At 34.9% G+C, this 22119-nt stretch overlaps 1 protein-coding gene across 1 annotated transcript in view; it reads right to left on the reverse strand.

Annotated features, from left to right (window-relative positions):
• GLRA3 (glycine receptor alpha 3) overlaps nt 1-22119 on the reverse strand; it is a 189581-nt gene that overhangs the window by 87535 nt on the left and 79927 nt on the right. The window contains exon 4 of the mRNA XM_082403611.1: nt 7731-7954. Within this exon, the coding sequence (XP_082259737.1) occupies nt 7731-7954 (224 nt within the window). The remainder of the gene's footprint in view (nt 1-7730; nt 7955-22119) is intronic.

Consider the following 22119-nt stretch of genomic DNA (forward strand, 5'->3'; position numbering starts at 1 on the left):
AATTTATGGATTCTGGAAAAGACCAGAACTTAAGCTTTTTTGGGTTTTGCTTTCTCTTTGGAAAGATAAAAATTAAAATCTTTAGTGCTAATTGTACGCCTGGCACTATCCTGAGTGTTTTACATGGATTATTTCAGGCTCAAGGTGATTAGTATTTTCACCATCATGCATGTAAGAAAAATGAGCCTTTCATAGGTAGAGAGACCTGCCCCAAATCACAGCTAGTAAATCACAGATTTACCTCCTGCTGGGTCTACCAAGACGGTAAGGCCCTGACAATACTTTCACCTGAGCCATTTCTCATGGCTGTTTGTGTAGCTGCTGATTTTGAGAGATGAGATAACATTCCCCTGGACAAAGAGAAGGCTTGCTTACAGCTTGCTATAAAAGCAGTGGATTCCCCACACTCAGTGTTCCACAGCTGTGAGGCAGACCCGCGGGTGTGTCGTGCCCACCTGAGCCTGATGTATTGTTCCCACGAGACCTGAGGATGATGGGGAAGTTGAGGAAAGACCCTGAGGCTCCTGCTGCTTGCTGGCAATAAGGAATAAATTCCTTTGTCTCTGGTGCTGGAGTCCTGTGTCTGCAGTCAGCACTCATGAAATATCGGGTCGGCCAAAAAGTTTGTTCAGGCTTTTCCGTAACATGTTATACATACATACATATGATACATAATAGGCTAACTTTATAAATAGAATAAAATCAAATCCCAAACTTGACAATCTAGAGTCACGTGTCTCACCCCAACACCCTCACTTGAAAAGCACTTCATTTAAAAAATATCAGTATAATTCATGGATATCATTTAGAAGTTCAGACAGTTATATAAAACATACCAAAATCAGCTGTACCTTTGCCCTGCCCATCCCTATCCCCAGTTCATTTCTAGCTTCTCAGAGGCAGCCTTCTTTAGATATGTGTCTGCAACTTACATTCATATATTTAAATTGCTATCACGTTATGCTTGATTTTTAAAATTTGTGAAGGTGCCTATTAAATTGCTACAAAGGAAAATAAGAATTTACTGCCCTTATACCACACTCTGTGTACACTTAACTCTCCAGCAGAATTCGAAATTCAGTTATGTAAACATTAATGGTTAAATTAATATGCAGTGTTTACATGTTGTGAATATGTAATTACTGTTCATGGTGAAGCTTAGTCATTTGCTGTAATTACAGCGCTTGGATAGCATTTTGTTTTCCCTAGTGTTAACAATTGTCTCATTTTAATCATCTCTTCCGTTTCTATTCCCTACTATTACTTCACACTCAACAAACTCCCTTTCAGAACCAAATCCCTCTCAGTGATTAAACAGAGCAGGCAATGGATCAATTCCTTGCTTTTCATAGAAATCTCATTTCTTTTTCTCATCTTCCTTTCTGGTCAGATATTGAACCTCTGTATTGATACTCTGATTTTCTTATCCTTTCCTTCTGATTTCCTATTTCTTAATATCTTGATTCTACTTCTTGGCAGATTTCTTCACTTAATTTGTTCTTTGCAAGAACAAATATTTGATTGATGTTTTTTCCACTTTGGTTTACTATTTGCACTTTCTATGCTCTGAATGACTCCGTTTCTCCTTTCCTAAATGTCTCTTATTTCATGCTTGCTGTTGTATCATCTGTCCAGAGATTTTTTTTTTTTTTATGGCCTTTTCTGCTCCCTGCATTTTCCCTTGAGTCATTTCTTTGTTTCTTTAATTTTCTTCTCTTTGCTCTTTATTTCCTCTGCATGTGTATTCTGGCCTCTGCTTCTTTTTTCATTACTGGTCCTATTGCAGGATGTCCTCCAATGTCTGTTTATATTGAAGTATGAGGTACTAAAAACTATTTGGAGTGCAACTAACAGCAGATGATTCATGAAGTAATGGTCTTCACCGTAGGATGGCTGCCCAGATTTTTTACTGGTGCTTCCCCAATTGTCTGTACATCTTTCCTCATGGGCATTTTAGGGGGAATAGGAATATCACCACTCAGTGTGCAGAACTCACAGAACCCTCGTTTTCTTGGGGTGATGCTTCACCACAGATGCCAGTTGTGCCTCGAGTCCCTACTCTCCAGAAGTTCTTGGCCCAACTTGTGGAGGTTTTCTGTCCTCCTGCTTTCTGCCCAGTTCAGAAGGCAAAAAGTTAGATCCTAGTCTGAAGAACACGGGCAAGAAAATCAGGATAAAGGACTCACTGTCATTCCTGCTTAGGTTACATCAACTCTTTTTCCTTATCTCCTTTCTAGCCCCCATTTTCTTATTTATTTATTTAGGCTGTGCCAGGTCTTAGTTGCGGCATGTGGGCTTCTTAGTTGCGGCACACATGCAGGATCTAGTTCCCCAACCAGGGATCGAACCCAGGTGCCCTGCATTGGGAGTGTGGAGTCTTGCACACTGGACCACCAGGGAAGTCCCCTAGACCCCATTTTCTGAAGTCCTACCTGCCTCAAATTTCTAAAAGTTTGAGGATATTATTTTCTTCCTTTTGCATTCCCCCACTTTGGCTTAGGTTTTGGTTATCTCTGTGAAGTCAGTTTTCACAAGTGCATTCATTTTCAAGTTTCCTAAAATATCTTGTCATCACTCATCTGTCACTGTTTTCTTTCCCATTACTTTCATCTTCCTGTGTGTTAATGTCATTTCATTCCTTATTCAGTTTATTTCTTTGTTTTAGTGGCTTTAAGAAGGAAGTACATCAGCCATAAAAAGGAAAGAAATTGGGTCATTTGTAGAGATGTGGATGGACATAGAGAGTGTCATACAGAGTGAAGTAAGTCAGAAAGAGAAAAGCAAATATTGTATATTAATGCATATATGTGGAATCTACAAAAATGGTACAGATGATCTTAGTTGCAAAGCAGAAATAGAGACACAGATGCAGAGAACAAATGTATGGATACCAAGGGGGAAAGGGGTGGGGTGGGAGGAATTGGGAGACTGGGATTGACACATATCAATTATTGATACTATGTATAAAATGGACAACTGATGGGAACATGCTTTATAGCACAGGGAACTCACCTAGTGCACTGTGGTGACCTAAATGGGAGGGAAGTCCAAAAGGGAGGGGATATCTGTATGTGTACGGCTGATACATTTTGTTGTGCAGTGGAGGCTGACACAACACTGTAAAGCAACCATACTCCAATAAAAATTAATTTAAAAAAATAATTAGAAAAACATTTTAAAAGGAGAAAAGAGATTTCAAAAAGTATAATTACAAATTATACTGTCTCCAGATGATTATCAATTGAAGTAAACTGGCCTCCTAATGGTAGTTCAAGTAATCACAGATTAAGCTAAAATGCTATCACCAAGGTGCTAAGAAATATGAAGAATTTTAAGGCAGAGAAAATGAAGACATAAACATGTACCAAAAAAAAAAAAAAAAGAAGGAAGTAGAGAGAAATGGATAAGTTCAATAGGTCAGGTTTGCCAGGATATTTTGCTTCTTTCTTTGAACAGGCAGGAAAGCAGATCTCTCATGAAACATCACAGATGCTCCATTTGTAAATTGAACAAGATTTTTTTTCCTAGCACAACTTTTGTTAAGAAAGAAACTGTTTGCCTTTTGAAAATTTCAAAGTCCTGTGAGATTTCCAAAAACAACTCACAAAAAAATGAATTTAGTCTTTGATCATGTGAGCCAGGATAGAGCAAACAAAAACCAGAGGCCAAGAGACATCATCGGTTTCATCTGAACTCATACTGAAAGACGAAAGATGCAATTCTGAATTATTCTATAACTTTTCTCAAAATATTAGAAGAAATGTGGGAAATTCATAATGGATGGCACCATTTTCCAAGTCCAATGACTTGATATAAACAACTAAATAGCCATAATCATATAGGATACAATAGAATACACACACACATTGTATTTCAATTCTATCAATGGAAACCTTCTAGACATTATTATTTTGCAGAATGATTATTTCATGCTACCTGGTGATATATTCTTGCAACCTATGACACCCAAAATCTGTCTGAAATGAAACGGTACCTTACAATTAAAAATAAATTATACCTTTCACAAAGTTAATTTTCAAATTAGCAGGAAAAGAGGTAAATTTGCTTTGTTTACACCTGGCATGGATCCCCTGATAGGCATCAGAAATCCACATCACAGAGGAGTCAAGGGTCGTGACTTCAGGTTAAAAGCCTCTGTCGCTTAAAACATATGTATTTAATTCATAAGTAATATATAACTCTTACTGAAAAAGTCAAACAATATTAACTTACATATAGTGAAATCTACAGTTCATCTTTATTTCTACCCAAGTTTTACAGCTCATTTCCATAACTGGTCATTCTTAACCAATTGTGGGCATCCTTCTGCACTTCTTGTATGGAATTAGATACACATGTATCTTTCCATACACTTTTAGGTTTAAATATATAGAATGTTTTAAACAAAAATAAGCATGAAACATTTCTAACCTTAAAGATATTTTGGAGGCTTTTTCTTATGAATACATTTAGGTCTATCTCACGCAGGGAACTTCATGATGTTGGGCTATCACTGTGTTCTGCCTTGTTCTCATTTGTGAATATATAGGGTCTTTTCTTTTGTTGCTATTTCAGTGGTGCAGTGGGCATCTTTGTAAATGTGTCTTGTGTACATGTGAACACGTAAGTAATGTAAATTCCTAGAAGCAGAATTGTTGAGTTGAAGGATAAGTGTATTTTACATTTTCATATATACTAAGAAATCATCTTCCCAAACAGTTAATTTCAAGTCATATGCCTACAAAATGGTATTAGACAATGCTGACTATTACATCTTGTTAATTTCTGCCAATGTGTTTATAAAAAATGTCTTATTATTTATTTTTCATTTCCCCTTACATCAATGTTATAATTTTTGCTTCAACTGTCAAATATAATTTAGAAAACTTAAGAGGAGAAGAAAAGTCTATTATATTTGCTCATATTTCTGATGACAGTTTCCTTTCTTCCTTCTTGACGTTCCAACGTTTCTTCTTTTATTATTTCCTTTCTGTTTAGAAAACTTCCTTTAGCTATACTTTCAGGGGAGGTCTACTTGTGATGAATTCTCTTAGTTTTCCTTTATCCAAGAAGGTCTCAATTTCCCCTTCATTCCTGAAGGATATTTTCACTGGGTATAAGATTCTAGGATGACAATTCCTTTCTTTCAGCACTTGAAAAATATGTGTCACTTCTTTCTGGTTTTTATCATTTCTGATGAGAAATTTGCTATCATTTCAATTATTTTTCCCCTATAGATAAGCTGTTGTTATTCTCTGGATGCTTTCAGGATTTTTATTTAGTTTTCAGAAGTTTGTGTATGATGTGACTTGGTATGAATATCTTTGGGATTTAATTCAATATCTCGATCTGCAGGTTTATGCCTTTTGCAAAATTTTTGCAAGTTTCAGTCATTAATTCCTCTAGCATTTTTTGTAGCTCTATACCCTATTCTCCCTCTCCATCTGAGACTCTGATGACACGAATGTTAGACTTTTGTTATACTGCCAGAGGTCCCTGAGGCTATGTCCTCCCCTGGCCCCCAATCTATCATTTCTCTGTTGTTCAGATTGGGTAATTTTTTTACTATTCTTAGAGTTCACTGAATCTTGGTCCTCTTCATTTTTCTACTGAGCCCATCCACTAGGTTTTTATTTTAATTATTGTATTTTTCAGTCCTAAAATTTTTATTTGGTTCCACTTTATACCTTCTATTTCTTTGCTGAGGCTTTCTATTTTTTTATTGGTTTCAAGCATATTTGTAAGTGTTCACTGAATCAGTTTCGTCATGGCCATTTTAATGTCTGTCGATAATTTTAACAACCTCATCATCTCTTTGTTGGCATCTGTTGATTGTCTTTTTTCATTCAGTTTCAGGACTTTCTGGTTCTTTGTATGGTGAATATTTGGTTGAAGACTAGACATATATATAATATTTTATGAGACTCTGGATCTTAAACTTTCTGTTTGCACTGGTTTTCTCTGACACTGCTCTGTCAGGGCAAGGGGGTGTGGGTGCTACCTTATTCCTTCCAGGTAGAGGTAGAAGTCCAGTTCATATCCCAGTCTAAGATTTATAAAGAAAAAATAATCCCACGAATTCACTTCCATGTTGTTTCTTGGGTTCCAAGGTCCTTACTCAGTCAATGTTATTATGCCTACCATTGGGAGTCTCCCCAAGTTTGTGATATATATTGTGTCTAGGGTTTTCAGTTGTACTTGGCAGAAGAAATAGGGAAAACTATATCTGCTCCATCTTCCCACTATCTTTTGATACTTATGCTTTTTAGTAATTTTCCAAAAGGGTTCAAAATTCTCTCGCTTAGACCTAGGATTCACCATTAAGCTATTCATTCATATGGGAGCACAGGGCTTAATTAGTGAATGAGACCTGAAATCTTCCTTTATGTATTATGCAACAATTAATGATTCAGGATTATATTAACACATATTAGCTAGTTTTCAGAAATCTGATGAAAGTGTCAATTCACAATAGAGTGATGGCACCTTGTCATTCTTAGGAAATGATAAATGTATTGAAAGGAAATTTGTTCACATGGAATAGAAAAATATGCAAAACAGATATAATATACTGGGATAAAGACATTAGCATTATTTACAAAACACTTTGTAGAAAAAAGTTTTCAAAATCACTAAGCTACTAAGATTAAATTTTCATTCCTGTTATTTCTATTTTATACTATTACCTGGCGAAAATAGCAACCTATCCCTGATATTGAGCTGATGAACTCAAAATCAAATATACCCATTCCTGATGAGAAGAAAAGTTAACAAAAGGGAAAATAGAGAGGTAAAATCTAAGGAATTAATATTCAGTCTACAGCTCCAATATTAAGTTAACCTTGATACCTTTAAAACATGTTACTGGTGATACAAATATTTTTGAAGCAGTTGCCTATTGCAATAAATAGAGCATATTGTCTCTTCTAAGAAATATGACATGAATTCTGGTCCTAACTTCCTGTTTTTTTTAAAAAATTGAACTAAGTGATAAAAATAATTATGGAAAATTTAACATAACCATTTTATTTTAGAATGTTTAGAATAGTTTTCAGGTGGCACACAAGTCATCAAGTAGATTAGTGTGGCTATTTACTGATTTATACCTGTTTGCTATTAAATGAACAGCCAAAGCTGAATGAGTTCTAAAGTTCAACTGTCAAGAAATGTTATTTTTTGTGTTTATATTTTGGTATTATTGTTATGTTTTGATATTAGCTTTAAAAGGCTACATGGTCTTCTGAGAAATGTATAATAAATAACTAAAATGTAAATAAGATCTTTTTCTAAAGGATGACCACAGAAGCTCAAGGACATCTTAAAAAATACATACACCTGATAAATAATTTATGGGAAATGGATCCCAGACAAGAAAACTTAAATATTTCGTCACGTATAAATATTTAAAGGAAGTATGCATACATAAAAATACAATCACAACATATGATTCAAGCTACGTTCAATTTGCCTTTAAACCACCCACTAACTTGGCTGATGTAAGAACCTGGGCCATTTGTTAAATAGTGGATTTCCAAGAGTTACTCATATAGTTCCTGGATCTGGAACTTGGTGTCTTATTGTTGATTAAATATATTTGGGAAATGGTATAGTGGGAACTTAAGTGGAACAATGAAAGCACTTACTCAAAAATTTTAAAACACTCACTAAAAACTAAAAAAAACCCTGCTACTCTGTTTCACTGAAATCAGGGATTTAAGCCTATGGCTCACCTTATTGAATAAAGAACATTCCCATTCTTGAAAATTCTTAACAATTTGTTGTCTGTAGTAACTTCATGAAAGTTGGCTCCCTTTTCATTGGCAAAGAACAAATCAGGTTTCCAAATGGAGTCCAACATGGAAGGGTCTAGGTCTAAGGAGTCATCAGGATATTCACTATATGCAAGTCGAGGATCGTTCCATTTCTGACGAAGAAAGATATTCACTCTGTAATCCTGTGACAAAAGAAAGAAAGGGTGAAAAAAGCCTGGTTTAAAATATTTAGACTTGTATGTATTAGTCTTTGGGCTTCTCTGAATTATAGCAAAAGCCACTGACATCCTTGTGAGCTTTCCATATCCCTCAATCCTCACTTGTTACCACCAAGAGTCGTTCTAGTTCTGAGGATTTGCCCAGGTTTTTTGTGATCTATATGCCTCCAAAGAAAAGGCCATAGAAGAGCACAATTTTATCATGCTTGTATTTTGCTGTTCCATTAAAATTTTACTCTCCTGGCTTGTCAGAATAAAATATTGGATTGCTATTAGACACTCAGAATAAAATATTTTTGGATTTGCATTTATTTTCTAGAACCATTTCTTTTAGTAGGTATCCATTAGCATCCAGAATGCATTTAGTGACATTTTCTTGAAAGCTGTCTATTTTCTAAAAATGAACATATGTACTTCTTTACAATAAAGGCACATTTTCTCATCTTTAGTATAATACGTAAGTTCTATGAAATTGGTGATTTGGTAAAAATAAAAGGTGGTTTTCAAATAATAAGGGATAAGGGCTTCCCTGGTGGTACAGTGGTTGAGAATCTGCCTGCCAATGCAGGGGACACGGGTTCGTGCCCTGGTCTGGGAGGATCCCACATGCCGCGGAGCAACTAGGCCCGTGAGCCACAATTGCTGAGCCTGTGCGTCTGGAGCCTGTGCTCCGCAACAAGAGAGGCCGCGATAGTAAGAGGCCCGCGCACCGCGATGAAGAGTGGCCCCCACTTGCCCCAGCTGGAGAAAGCCCTTGCACAGAAACGAAGACCCAACACAGCAATCAATCAATCAATCAATCAATAAATGGGATGAAACCTTTTGCTATGTGTCCCATGTGTTTTCCAAAGTGACAAATCCTTCAAGATTTGACTTAAGAGATTTCCCAATTAGACCTTTCATAATTAAGTTAAAAGAAGAGTCAATGATTTCAAAGTCTTGCTCACAATTTCCGGACTAATGTATAGAGTGACAAAGATTGACTGCTATGTGTATGTGTGGTATTTGTACACAGTATATGAGTATAAGTACTATCTATGACTTTACAAATACAATTTTCCCCTTAGACTTTTGAAACGAGCAAATAAACATGCAGACTTCATCATAAGTATAAGTAAAGTGAACATTTTAAGAAACCTTCATTTCCACAAAAAAGAGCCAGGGCTGGAGATATTCAGAGAAACTGAATATCAGTTTTCATGTATTTATTCATTCCTTGAATACCAAATTACCAGTAGTCAGAATAGAGTGACCAAGCAATCACAAAGAATGCTTCCATAATATCTGACCCGTAGATTGGTTATCTTGCAAGGAGGTCAGATTCAGAGTTTGCAGTGAATGTTACAAATGTATATGTGGCCTTGATCATTAGTTGTGCACTGAGATCCCTGTCTTCTAATTGTAACTAAGGTTACATACCAGATAGTATTTTTTCTGCTTGCTAGGTGCCCCATGTATTTTCCAAAGTGACAATGGAGCAGAGGTCACTTCAGCTTTCTACCACAAAGCTCACGATAATGTGGAGATCTCACCAGCCTCAAGGATCTGCAGAACTTATGAACAGGGATACATGAACAAGCTTCTACCAGCCAAGGACGGGTCATCCTCTCCTAGACTAGGGTTCAGAGCCCCAAGAAGCACAGCTCCATGGCTGGTGGCCAGTTCCTGCATCCCTCCCTGTCCTGTAATCTGTGCATCCACCCTAACTACCACCAAACACATCAATGATTGGACTAAAGTCAGTTTCTCTCTGCCTGACCTCTAGGGAGGACTAAAGCAAGACAAGTTATAGTGATACCTGCCAGGAAAAATAACTGACTCGTAAAGAATTTCCTTTAGGACTGATTCTTAAGACATATTTTTAAAGATGAAGTATTTTTATGCTGTAATGAATTTATTGATTGAGAACAATCTGTGATGCTAAAATAAAAGTCCTTTTAAGCTGCAGTCTATGTGATAAAATTTGGTAGACTCTCCTCATCTTTATGTTTTAGTGATAAACTTTATAGACACAATCTCAGATCTTCCAGGAATGCTTTTTTGCTCCAAGAATGAGCTGAAAAAAGACATCAAGTAGCCTTCAGTTTCTGTTTCTAAATCACACAAGGAAAACATCAACTGTCATCTGTCACCAAGGCCGAATGTTATCCTGTATCCATTGTGCTCTTTTTGTGAATAACCAGGACTATCTTTGTTTACTAACATGTTTAGGTCTTTGGTTTAGAGCCAAGGTTCAAAGCAAAACTGAAAAATGACCATTTCCTGAAAACCCAGAAACTTAGGTTTCAACAGTCCTCACAATTTGGGTTTTGACCTGCCTGCAAATGAACATTGTAATGGGAAGCTTCCCTATCAAACAAATTCAGCTTTTCAAAAATAAACTTTTAAGCCCACCTCCTCATAGCCAATGTATCCCATCTGTGCTCAGCAACCGATTATATTATTTCTGAATCCTGATCATAAGTGAAAATGTGCAAAGAAAAGGGTATAAAAAACATTCAAATAATACCACTCTAAAAGAAGTCCTTGTAACTCAAGTTGAAATAATTTGCTTATAATAAAAGGCCATGGACCAAAGAAGGAAACAGCTTTGCAAAACAGAGACAAATGGATGTGTATGCAGCATATGACAAAAAATGTCAAGTGGACTTACTAAAGCCAGTTTAAAAATTCAGTCATTCCTTGGACATACTTAAAGACTAAGTGTTTTTGTTTGTTTGTTTGTTTTGGGGGGAGGTTTCTGTTTTATTTATTTATTATTTTTATTAACAGTGTTGTGTTAGTTTCAGATGTTAAGTGTTTTATTAAAGGAATCTTCCCTGTTCGCCCTGGCTATGCTTCTATAAGGGTGAAAATGTAGAAAGCTTATATGTGAGTAAAAACAGAAGACAATAATAAATATGAGATAATACATCATGAGAATGAAATCAACATTTGTATCTCACATTTTGAAAATCTACCCATGGATTGAATTCATTCATAAATCTTATAAGGTAGCTGAATTGACATTTATGTGTATGGAATCATAATATTTTAGAACAGAGACATTAATGACTCTTTTTCCTAGAAACTTCTTTTGTAGTAATATACATTTTTGCAAACCTTTCAGAAGTTGATTTTATTTTTTCATCATTTTGCATGTTACACAATTAATGAGTTATTTTAAATGTTATATCAGTGTATTATTAATCTTGTACAACAGTGATAGAAATGTAATCATTATTTCATAATATAGAAAGACTAATTTTGACATTTTGGAAGTCAAATTTTATTATTATTATTATTAGAATAGAGTGTACCACGCTATTCTAATCACTTTAAATTAATTGTGTAGGAAAATATTTTGTTGACCAAGTAAAATTATATATCATGTTTGGATTTGAAAATAAGTATCCATTAAAATGTGGTTTAAATTCCATCTGTATGTCACATAGTAAATAATAGAACCACACTACATTTTCTGACCTAGTATTTGAAATTCTTACGTTATGAGGTACAAATAAATAATAATTCTATTAGGCGAATATTATAATGATTGTAATATTATAATATACCAGGCTCAGAAGTAAGCCTTCTTGGGATCAAATGTCAGCTCTCACAGTGAATAGCTTTCTAATCTCCCTGCACCTTGTTTGCTCAACTGTGAAATAGGGATGATTATAACAGCACATCCTCTGATAGAGTTCTTGTGAACATTGGATTGATCCACATAAAGTACTTAGAACCACACTCATTAAAGGTTAGACCCTCAAAATTAGAAGCCATATTAGATAGAAATTTGCTTGCATTTTCTGTTTCTAAATTAGTTTTGAAGTACTAGGGGCATTTTGATTTGAATCTGGGATAGTTGAATTTGCCATAGAAGAACATGGGACAGATAATTGTAATGTTGAAATCTGGTGAATAATATCTTTGAAAATTTGCAGAGCTATTATGATAGGCTTATCGTTGACTTCTGTATTTCAACATTTCTGCATTTTTATATTTTGTCTTTAATCAATTGCCCCTCCTCCCTCTTTATATATAAACATACATACATATACATATTAAATTTGTTTGTTTGAGTAAATAAGGCCCTTTTCCATCATAGCAAATACAGCTGTTCACATTTCACTTTGTGCCAGATGTTATACTAGGTGCTTCATGGGTTACTTCTACTATTCTCATAGCAAATCTGTGAGGTAGGTGTGATTATTAGGTGTGCTTAGCTTCACAGATGTGGAGAAAGGAACAAAGACACATTAAGTAACTTCAATGGGATTACAGAGCTAATAAATGGCAGAGCTATAATCCAGACCACAAGTTCTGATTTCAGGGTTTTAACGATATACTGACTGCATAATACACTGCCACTCATGATTGCCTTGTATGCAAACCAAACATTTTATAAACTAACACAGATTCTGGTTTATGTGGTTTATGGTGGGGTCTTTTGGTAAGGAATTTGGGGATTTACTGATCAACATGCTCGCTGATGGGAAATTGCAAGCACTAAAACTAAGTGTTCCCAGATTAAATCGAATTGTTGCCACATTGTCATTTGTCCGTAGTGGAGACCCTGGTTGGAGACCAAATTTAACAGAGAGCACAACCCTATGTATCAGCTAAAATGACATATAGAATATTATTTTCATCTTTTGCCTTACAGGGAAGCATAGGATTGCTAGAAATGAACTGAAATGACCAATTAGAAAAAAAGTAGAAAGAAATAATCACCTAAAGTTAACAAAGAAAGTTAAGTACTTATCTTTTCTTTGGTCCATAATTCAGTTAATTTTTAAATTCCTTAGTGCTTTCAGGCAATTTCTAATCCAGTAGCTAAGCCTACCCCCAACCCCTTGCCCCTTCCTTTTCTCCCTGCCTTCTCACTCCCTCATTTCTGCAATTTTCTGCCCTTTCCTCTCCTTCCTTCTCTATTCCTTTCTGTTTCTGTGTCTCTGTCTCCCTCTCTTTTCCTCCCTCTCTCCTCCTCCCCTTCACTCACACACCTTCGCGCAGCACTCCTGCCCCCTCTGCCTCTTTAAAACCTGCTGCCAAATTATTATTTTGTTGTTGTGGGCAGGTGCTTTTACATTGTATTGTTACAGATCAAAGAAAATATATATCTACAATGCTGCTACTGTTGATATCTTAATACCTTTGTTTTCTTTTCTTCCTACACATTTTCACACAGTTGAAATTTATCATACCTGCTCTTTTGCCTCTTTCACTTCACTGATGAATTTTATGCATTTCCTGGTAATCCTCTTAATCATCATTCCAATGGCTATATGATGCACTTTTCTTACACAAATACTTTTTCATATGATTGAATAGTGTCTAGTGCATATGGAATTACGCAATTTGTGAAAAACTGAAATGTGTTCATTTATTTTCAATAACCAAATATATTTTTTTGCTTTATGTCTCAATAAATCTGAGCAAGAATTAGGAGTATAAAGTATTTCTAAAAAAGAATGTGCCACGCATATAATCAGAAGGTAGTATGTCTAAAACAAGATTCTTTGAAAATGGCACTGTAAAAATAATCATCACAAAATAGCACAACAATAACCACCAAGTACAGTATTTTTTCTGGACCACTTGAATGCTTTCCAGTTGACTGTAAAAATTTTCATCTAAAATGGGGTTTGTAGTGGCAATTATCACTGCCTTTCTTATTTATAATTTGATTTAATGAGAATGGTATTATGAATTCAACATTCAGTATACTAATTAATCTTTTGAAAAAGATGCTCTTTCCAGGTTAAAGAATTCAGTTTCTACCCCTATTTTTAAAGTTGTTGATGATACTGTTGAAGCTATTGTTAGGAAGTGGTACTTAACCTTATTAAATTATTGGAAATTTATTTGAGTCATGTGATTTTTAACTTGATATAAATTTTGCCCCAGTATATCATTATTCAGTTAACTGTCTGTAAAAAGTAAGATGTGAATACCTAATGGTATATACATATATTGGAGCAGGTGTATATTGAAAAGTTGAGATAGATTATATTTATTTTAGCTAAAAACTCAACAGAATTTATTCAAATTAAAAATATTAAAAGATCAATATTATTCTCAAAGTTATTTAGCATTATGCAGCAAATGCTTATTTTATCATATATTGCCAACCTGGAATTTAGTTTAGTGTTGATAATACAATAGTGAAAGATAATCTCGGCTCTCCAATTGCTCACTATATTGTAGAAGATAGCCTGTAAACAGATAATTTTTTTCACATTATAATTGCTATGTTGGAGGCACGTACAGCAAGCTAGGGGAACACAAAGAAGGGCTAGCTAATAGGGACCAAGGTGGAGAGGTTGGGGAAGACTTCCTGAGGAAAATCTAATTGGGCTTCGTTTTCAAAACGAAATAAAATTTAGCTGGGCAAACATTGGGGCCATAATAAAACGTGTCCTATAAAATATTGGACAGAAAATCCAGTAACCACTAGATTTTTGTATGATTAATATAGGAATTTGGCTGAATCTTAATTATTATAATTTATTATTTACTTCATTGGACATTTATTGAGCACCTTCTGTGGAGCAGGTAATATTCTAAGGGTTATAAAGTTGAATTATGTATTGTGTCTACCACCTGGAGGCAAACAGTCCAGACAAGAAAAGGAGATGGAACACATCATGAATAAAAGCAGGGAATGTGGAAGGAAGACACTATGAAAATAAGAGCTTTGATGATTTTCACCTGGTGTTAGTCTTATTTTTCTAAAAAATAAAATAAAGAGTGTGAAAAAATAAGTCTTAAAGACATATATATATATATATATATATATATATATATATGGGGCCCTATGACTGCAAATTATTTTCTGGATAAAGGTACACAATATATATACTTCTTAAAAGTAGTGCTGTCTTACAAGAAAAGAAGAGGATTCTTCAAAGACAAAAAGAGTAACAAAAATAAGAGTGAGCTAAAACCAAAGGAATGATAAACAAACACAAATGCCTGAACTGAGAGACTGAGCCTTGGGCCACCACAAGGTAGGAAAACAGAACTTGCGACTGAGGATTAATTAATCAGACCCTCAAGATTATCATAGATTAGGTTCAAACAAATATGAGCTCATAACAATGACAGTATTTTAACTAAAGACAAAAGAAAACAGACATGAGCAGACATGGACTTCAATGGAAATACCAGATCAAGAATAGGAAATAAACATGTAAAATGTATTTAAAGAAATAAAAGATAAAGTTGATAATAGGAAGCTATAATACCAGAGATATTTTTTAAATAATCAAATAGAATAATAAATGAAATGAAAACATAATTGTTGAAATTAAAGGTTTAATGAATGTGTAAAAGCATATAAGAATCAGTTGAAATGAGAATTGAACAGAATGTACAGCTAAAGAAATATCCCAGATTAAAATAGTGGGAGAAAAGGAGAAAGAAAAATTTTTTTCAAGTTGAGTCTTTAAGGATAAAATGGAAAAACCTAAAGTAATCTGCATCTAATTAGGATCCCAGAAGGATGAATTAGAGAAAGCCAATAGTCAGAGAAAATGACAAGGATTTTCAGAACAAACATAAGAAACTAATGCTCAGATTCACAGAACTCAAAATATATCAATAAAGGTATGTAAAAATAAGTTTATATGAAGACATTATATGAAAACTGCAGAATAGCAAAAGAAAAGAAAATACCTTTTAAAAAAATCACCTTTCTATTGCCAAATAATATTTCATTGTGTGGAATATCACATTTCATTTATTCATTCATCAAAAAGGAATGGAGTACTGTCACATGCTACAACATGAATGAAATATTACCCTAAAGAGGCCAGTTACAAAAGACCATGTATCATATGATTCCATTTTTGTCCACGTCGGACAAACCTATGGAGACATAAAGTAGATTCCTAGTTGAGGGGAAGCAGGGAGTGACATGGATGTTAGGGAGTGATAAATGTCTAAAAATATTTGTGATGATGGTTGCGCAACTGTGTGAATATTCTAAAAATCATTTAATTACAGACTTTAGCTAGATTAATTGCATGGCATGTGTACAGTAAGTACTTATCACCTATCCTGGAAAATACTTAGACTGGCAGCAGACTTCTCAACATCAATAATGAAATTCACAATATAATGGGTCAATTTACTCAAAATACTAAGAGAAAATTACAGTGAACTTTGAATAGTGTACTCAATAATATAATCTTTCAAAACTGAAGATGAAAGAAATTCATTAAAGAAAAATACACAGCTTAATCTTGAACATTTATAAAGTGGACTTCTAATCAATTTACTTCAGAAAGACAGAAAAAAAAAAAACCACCCACAGAATCCTGTTCCGAAATGCAAACAGAAATGATGAGAAACTGATTAAAGTGGATATAAATTCAACTAGTCTTCCTCTATATAAAAATGTTGCTATGAATGCATAATTTATGGGGTTTAAATGAACTGAAAAATTGGAAAGACAATATCATATACTAAGACTAAAATCGTATGTAGAAATACATCCAAAATATGTTAAAGACTTTTATGCAGAACATTTTATAATTTCTTGACAGCATAAGTCCTTAAATGGAGAGAGATACCATGATTATACAAAAAAGATTAAATATTATGAAGGGAGCAATTGTTTCCAAATTAGTTGTTAGATTTAGTGCAATTTTTGCCAAAGTCCAACAAATTTTTTGAGGAAATTGATAAGCAAATCTTTAATATATATTTATGTTAATCATACAAATTATAAGATTCAGGAATAGCCAAGGCATTCTTATAAAAGAAGAACAAAAGTAGAGTGACTTCCTGTAATAGATACTTAAAATGACTAAAATGCTGTAAGACATTATGATATTGGTGCAAAGATAAACTGACCAATGGGACAAAATGAAGAGTCTGAAAACAAGCCTTATTTGATATATAAAGGAAGTAGTTTGCAGATTAGCGTTGGGTGCTTAATAAATGTTTCTGTATATGACAAAAAGTTCACATTCTTTCCCAATGTGACACCACTCAAGAAAGCAAGTTTGGGTAAAAGTTCAAGTATAATAGTAAAATTTTTAAAAATAGAAGATATAGCAGAGTATTCTATGGCCTTGAGGTAGGGTAGATTCTTTAATAAATTCTATGATGTCAAAATTAAGAAATTCTATTCATCAACAGGCCACGTAAGGAAAATGGAAAAACAAACCACAGTGGAAAAAGATATTTGCCACACAGGTATAACTGACAATTGGCTAGTGCCAGACTATAAAAAATCTCATACCAATGGATGAGAAAAAGACAAAAAACTGAGTAGATTAGAGTCAAAAGAAGAAGACATGTTCACTGGGCAGAGATCACAAATGTCCAACAAATATGTGAAAAAATGTTCAAACTCACTGGTAAACAAAGATGTGCTAATTAAGATATTGAGGTACAATTTTATACCCACTGGGTTATTAAAAATAAGAAGTTTGATGATATGGAATTTGGCAAGGATATGGAGCAAAATGATAGCTTATATACTGCAGCTGAAATAGAAAAAGTGGGAAAAATCGACATTGTATTATAAATTTGATATGTGAATACTCAACATAGAAAAATTTTAGTTCTAAGTATAAATCTTAAAGAAACCCTTCCACATGTGCACCAGGTGACATATACAAAATATTTATAGCAGCACCATTAGTGATAGTGAAAAACAAAACAAAAACTGGAACCAATCCAAACATTCATTGACGGGAAAATGTATAATAAATTATGTCAACAAAATCAGATACCATATAGCTGTGAAAATGAATTAACACTACTATTTGCAATGAGGATAAATCTTAGAAATGTTAAATTTAGTAAAAAAAGAAAAGCATCAAAGATAAGTTATAGCACCATTTTCATAAAATTCAAAACCAAGCAATCCCTCTCTCACTCTCTCTCTCTTTCTCATTTATCTGTCTATCTATGTCACTTTCCCTCTCTCTAATAAAATTTTGAGGGCAAAGGAATTATAAACACAAAATAGTTGACAGTGGTTACCTAAGGAGATATTAGGAGAATGGGCTTTGATGGATTATACAGTTATGTTTAATATTGGTAATATTTTAGTTTTGAAATTAGGTGGTGGTTTCAACAGTGTTTGTGTTATTAAATTATACCTTGTCATTTACATATATTATTTATGTAATTACATACCAAAATATTATATCTGAATATGAAATTAATCACTGGAAATGCTCATTGGAACTACCCTATTCATCCATGGGAAATACCCTACACACTGTAGTGTTTTGCCATTTATATACTTTGTGCAATATATTTTATGATTTATAACACATGTTTTTCTTAGCATCTTGTTATGCCCATCTTACATGATGTTGTAGTGGGTAGAGTGATGACCCAAAGATGTTCATATTTCAATCCTCGGGACCTGTGAATGTGTTAACCTTATTTGGTAAAAGAGATTTTGCAGATGTGATTAAGAACCTAGAGATGGGGTTATCTGGGTGGGTCCAATGTAATCATGAGGATCCTTATGAGTGAAAAAGAGGCAAAGAGTCAGTGTCAGTGATACAATGTGGGACTGGACTGGTTTAAGATTGGGGAAGACAGCCATGAGCCAAAGAATGCAGGCAGCCTCCAGAAGCTGTAGAGACAGGGGAATGAATTCACTCCCAGAGCCTCCAGAAGGAACATAGCCCTGCAGACACCTTGATTTTAGCCCAATAAAACTCATTTTGGAGTTCTGACCTCCAGAATTGTAAGAACATCTTTTGCGGTTTTAAGCCACTAACTGTGTGGCAATTTGTTACAGCAGCAATAGGAAATGGATACATATACCTTTTAAAATTGATTTGCATACTTTCTCATTCTCATTTTTTGAAGAAGTTTCTAGAACAATAGATTTTCTTTTTTTTGCTAGTCATTCAAGAGGGTAGAACATTTAAGACAAAAATCACTGCATTTACAGACAAATGGAAAAAAATAACTCAGAATGCTTCCTGTTTGTAGGAGTCCTACTCAGAGATCCTGACTAATTTCAAAATGATCAGAAAATAACTCTCCTTGCCCAAAGAAACAAGGATAAAGTGCAAACTTCCTAACAAATGTTTCGTTGGTTTAGTGTTATAAGATTTTCTCACTCCGAAGTACTGCACAACATAGGTTGCTATGCTTCACAAAGTGCAGAACACAATAGTCAATGGCAGAGTAATAACTCGTAATGTCAGCTCTTGTTGCTCCTACCATCTGCTCTACAAACCCCACCACAAGGAGGGTGGTCGTCTGGGGCCACTGATTCTGAAATAACGGCCCATTGGGAAAGTGCCTTTCCATTCTCACTACACCAACAGGGAAGAAAGCAGTTTTATAAGAACAATTTAGAGGTTCAGAAAGATTATTTCAAATCTCCCCTTGACGTCTTCATTATCCGTATGTTTAATTATTCTTTAGAAAAGGGCAGAATTATTTTAAAATTATTATTTTTAAGGAAACTTGATTATGTACCAAAGCTGGAAACATAAAGAATTCCCAAGAATTGAGTCGACTTTCAAAGATAAATGGAAAATGAAACATAAAATCAATCCTTGTTTTTCAGAAGTTGAGAGGTTTTTTCTTATAAGAATGGTATTTAGGTCTTCCCTGGTGACGCAGTGGTTAAGAATCACCCTGCCAATCAGGGGACACAGGTTCGAGCCCTGGTCCGGGAAGATCCCACAAGCCGCGGAACAACTAAGCCCGTGTGCCACAACTACTAAGCCTGCGCTCTAGAGCCCGCGAGCCACAACTACTGAAGCCCGCGTGCCTAGATCCCATGCTCCACAACAAGAGAAGCCACTGCAATGAGAAGCCCGTGCACCACAACGAAGAGTAGCCCCTGCTCGCCACAACTAGAGAAAGCCCTCACGCAGCAAAAAAAAAAAAAAAAAAAAGAATGGTATTTAAAGGAAATAGTTATATAAATTCATATGATTTATCAGGATTGATCAGAACATGTGTGTGGAGTCAGTGAACTAACACTCTATGTTATTCATTCAGTAACCTCTGTTTAGATGTAAGATTTGTCTTAGTTTGTGCAGGCAGCTATAACAAAACACCATAGACCGGATGGCTTATAAAAAACAAAAATTTATTTCTCATAGTTCTGGAGGCTGGAAGTCTGAGCTTAGGGGGCCAGCATCAGGGTGAAGGCCCTCTTTCTGGTTGCAGACTTCTCACTGTGTCCCCACATGGCGGAAAGGGCTAGGGGGTCTGGGGGATCTCTTTATAAGGGCATTGATCCCACTCATAAGGGTTCCACCCAAAGGTCCTACCTACTAATACCATCACCTTGGGGTTTCAACGTATGAATTTGTGGGGGACACAAACATGCCGACGTAGCAAGATTGAAAATTAAACCACTGGCAAAAACAATAAAAGGCTACATTCATTTAGAACACTGCCTGTGCTTACACTCCAAGGGTAGAAATTCTGGTGAGGGAAGCTTAGTCCATGGGACCATTCTTCCGAAGTTGATGGAGATTTATTCCAACTAATATAGTTCATCCAGTTTGAGCGTGCCTGGCTTTAGAGATAAAGACTACACAAAGCTACTACTTCCAGTAGCTGCTTCCTTTCAAAGAAAACCAGTAATTTATGCTGCTCTTTGGTTGTAAGGTAACAGATGATCCTCTGCCTTAATGTGCCCCTAGCTCCACAGGCTCCATTGATCCAGCGATGCCCTTCTGCCTCCGGTGCTCACTTGCCGTCCTACTCGATTCCCCTGAGTCTGCAAGTTGTTTGCCCAGGGCTCAGGCTTCCCACAAACTGGGCTAGCCAGTCAGGTGGAATGCTTTCTCTCCTTCACTGCAAGTTTTGCCAACAAACCTATAGGTAGGGGGAAAAAAATGGCACCATTTCCTGCCTCATCTTTCTGCCCAAATCATTTCATAAACGTCTGTTCACTCCGTTTTATATTATACCAAGTAGGAAGAGGAAGTTTATATGTTTCTCGTGGTTGAAGCAACATAGACATGGAAATTCTGTCACCACCACTTCCATTCATGACCCCAAGTTTGTATCAAAATGTATACCCAACGTAGAATGTGCTCACTTGTTTATTTCTACTTAATGCTAATCACATAACTGACACGTTAAAATGAACCTAACCCTTTACACATAGCACTTATTAATTTTCAATTTGTATACTGAATGACATGTGGGCAGTGATCTGCTTATTATTTATTTTGTGGACTTCCAGTAAGTAATTGTTCCACTACTGGAATGTATGATTTGGATCAAAAAAGCCCGAAGTCTCTTGGAAAATGAACTATTATTTGGTCTTCAGAACATCCTATGGTCAATCAACACTGCAAGAGCTCCTCAAATCAATCAAGAAATTCTAAGGACCCACTATTAGGAAGAAAACTTTTCTGAGGATAGCTGAGAGACACTTCACAGTTTAAAAGATGGATAATAGCACCACATAATAATAATTTTTTGAAGATTTTCCAACTAGTGTTTCCTTGAATGTCTGATGTGAACTATGTTATATTTTATGTGTCTTTTTCTTTCATTTAAATTGTGGTCAAATACATATAACATTTACCATCAGTGACTTTTAGTACATTCACAATATAGTGCAACCATCACACTTTCTAGTTCCAGATCATTTTCATCACTTAAAAGGAAACTCTGTGTCCATTAAGTGGTCACTTCTCATTCCCCCTTCCCTCCAGCCCCTGGCAACTGCTAATCTGTTTTCTATCTCTACAGATGGGCCTACTCTGAATATTTCATATTAATGGAATTATACAATATATGGCCTTTTGTGTCTGGCTTCTTTCACTTAATATTCCCAAGGTTTATTATATAGGTGTTTTTAAAGTGTATTTAAAAATACATAGACATCATCTGCTTAATTTAGAGAAACTTGAAGGGTCTCATTGAGATAATTATATATGCAAGGTGATATAATTTTAAAGATGTTTTTAGAAGTGAATGCCATATATGCCATGTATATACATATATATAATCAAAATCCACAACAACATAAAAGATGAAAACAATAAGTATTATTAATTGAATGATTACTTTCAGGCTTGAAACTAGATGCCTTAAATAAAATTTGTAATTGAAAAAAATACTGATTAAAATCTGCCTTGCGTATAAGTTTTCAGGGATATATTTAATCCTATAAATGACTA

Source organism: Balaenoptera borealis (assembly GCF_965194805.1).
Source record: "Balaenoptera borealis genome assembly, chromosome: 8".
In the NCBI taxonomy this organism is placed as follows: domain Eukaryota; kingdom Metazoa; phylum Chordata; class Mammalia; order Artiodactyla; family Balaenopteridae; genus Balaenoptera; species Balaenoptera borealis.